Raw genomic sequence first — 1,854 nt, forward strand, 5'->3', positions numbered from 1 at the left:
AGAGTTGGCAAAATGAAAACATGGTTACTAAGTAAGGTCCATTTTTAACAAAATAGCCTTTATCACATCATTTTTCTTGTATTCTATAATAGGTTGCTGAACAAGAGTGTCTTGTAACAACATGGATGACATAACCTATGTGGAAGTACGACACAAGGGACACCTTATCACCTATGTGGGAGTACGACACGAGACACCTTAACAGGATAAAAGTATTTCTTTATGCAAGAAAAGGAGCCAAGTGAAACAAAACAATCGCTTCAGAAAGCAATTCATTCATTTTGTTGTCACTTCATGGCTGTGACAAATAGATTAAAGTTATTCCATGAGGAGCCGCCGTCCTTGATTGCATTCCGAGCAATTATCTTCAATTTTCTCGCTTCCTCTCTGATCTCCACGCCTTGTTCCGATTCCAGTAAAATCTCTACACCTTTCACAAACTCCCCCTGCTCTATAATTCTTTGGCTATTCGCATGCAATGGCAGACACAATTTCCACACATCCACAACATACGTGCGGTTAACAAACTGGTCCGCATGGTAAGGCCAACAAAGCATGGACACGCCCATGGTGATGCTTTCCTGCACGGAATTCCATCCACAGTGAGTCACAAAACAAGCTATGGAGGGATGAGATAACACCTCTAATTGTGGCGCCCACGAAACTATGCAACCCCTATCTCTCACTCGCTCCAAGAAACCAGCAGGTAAAATAGCTTTGCTTCCTTTCACTAGATCAGAACGTACAATCCATAGAAACGGTCTCTGTGTGGCCTCCACTCCCAGAGCAAGCTCTTCCAATTGTTTTTCACTCACAACTGCCAAACTTTGAAAAGATATGTAGATCACAGAGTGAGCACACTGTTTATCTAACCACTGTAAGCATTCTGTGTCATTTTTCCAGAAGCTTGCAAGGAACTTCGTGACCGTCCTGCTATGGAAATACTCAGGAGGAATTAGAGGACCTATTGGATAAACGCCCACATCTTTGGACAACGTTTCGTCTACTGGAGCTTCAATCTCTAAGAAAGAATTGAAAAGGACTCATTTGATGTGCTTGACATCCTCTGCCATGCGAATCCCTTTCCGAATCATGTATTTCCCCTGCCCACGACCAAGGAAGATCTCCAGAATGCAGCGCCGGCATGGAGGGGAGATATTTTGTTTTTTTATTTTTCTTTGGAATTCCTTCACATAAAACCCACAAAGATAAAGAGGTTTATAAATATCGTTCGCATCATGAAATAAATAATAAAATCGATTGAAAGAGTAATGATTATATGTTACCATCAGAATGAAGGATGCCAAGCGAGACGAGATGGGCACTAAAGTAGCGAATGGCGAAGAGTGAAACAAGAGCTGTGTGAAAAGCGGCGAGAGGAAGGTTATGGAGCGTGGCTACCAGTTGTAAGCCAAAGCACATCCAGACGTCTGCAAATATACAGGTGATCTTGTTTTCTTCTTCCCTGGCGTTTATTTCCTGAATGACATTATCAATTACGGAAGGCCCCGTGTCCTTTGCCAACGCCTCAATTCCATTTTCAACGCCTTCCAGAGTATCCATAGGTGGAAATTCAAAGGGAACGGATATCATTCGGATGTTATCAAAGAAGGAATTTGGAGTGTTCGCTGTGAGTATGCAGTTATGGTTGGTGTCGGAGTTGAGGAAAGTGAGGAGGAATCCATGGGAGACGAGCTTCTGCATCATAGGATTAATGTGACCCTGAAAAGGAAAAGGGATGAGAAGAGTGTTTGTTAGTTTGTTAGCTTGGACAGTTGTTTGTCTATTTGTTAAATAATTAGTAAATAATTGTTTGCTAACAAATGTAGTTAGAGTTCAAACAATTCTTATTAA

General features: G+C 41.6%; 1 protein-coding gene across 1 annotated transcript; it reads right to left on the reverse strand.

Annotated features, from left to right (window-relative positions):
• Positions 1 to 287: 287 nt before the first annotated feature.
• Positions 288 to 1,593, reverse strand: LOC131048213 (linamarin synthase 1-like). The gene is made up of 3 exons (XM_059212429.1): positions 1,287 to 1,593; positions 687 to 1,021; positions 288 to 581 (listed from the first exon to the last, which is right to left on the reverse strand). Exons 1-3 carry the CDS (start codon positions 1,591 to 1,593, stop codon positions 288 to 290), a joined length of 936 nt encoding a protein of 311 aa, XP_059068412.1.
• Between the last annotated feature and the right edge of the window lie 261 nt (positions 1,594 to 1,854).

The sequence above is a fragment of the Cryptomeria japonica genome, chromosome 10, assembly GCF_030272615.1.
Source record: "Cryptomeria japonica chromosome 10, Sugi_1.0, whole genome shotgun sequence".
NCBI lineage: Eukaryota > Viridiplantae > Streptophyta > Pinopsida > Cupressales > Cupressaceae > Cryptomeria > Cryptomeria japonica.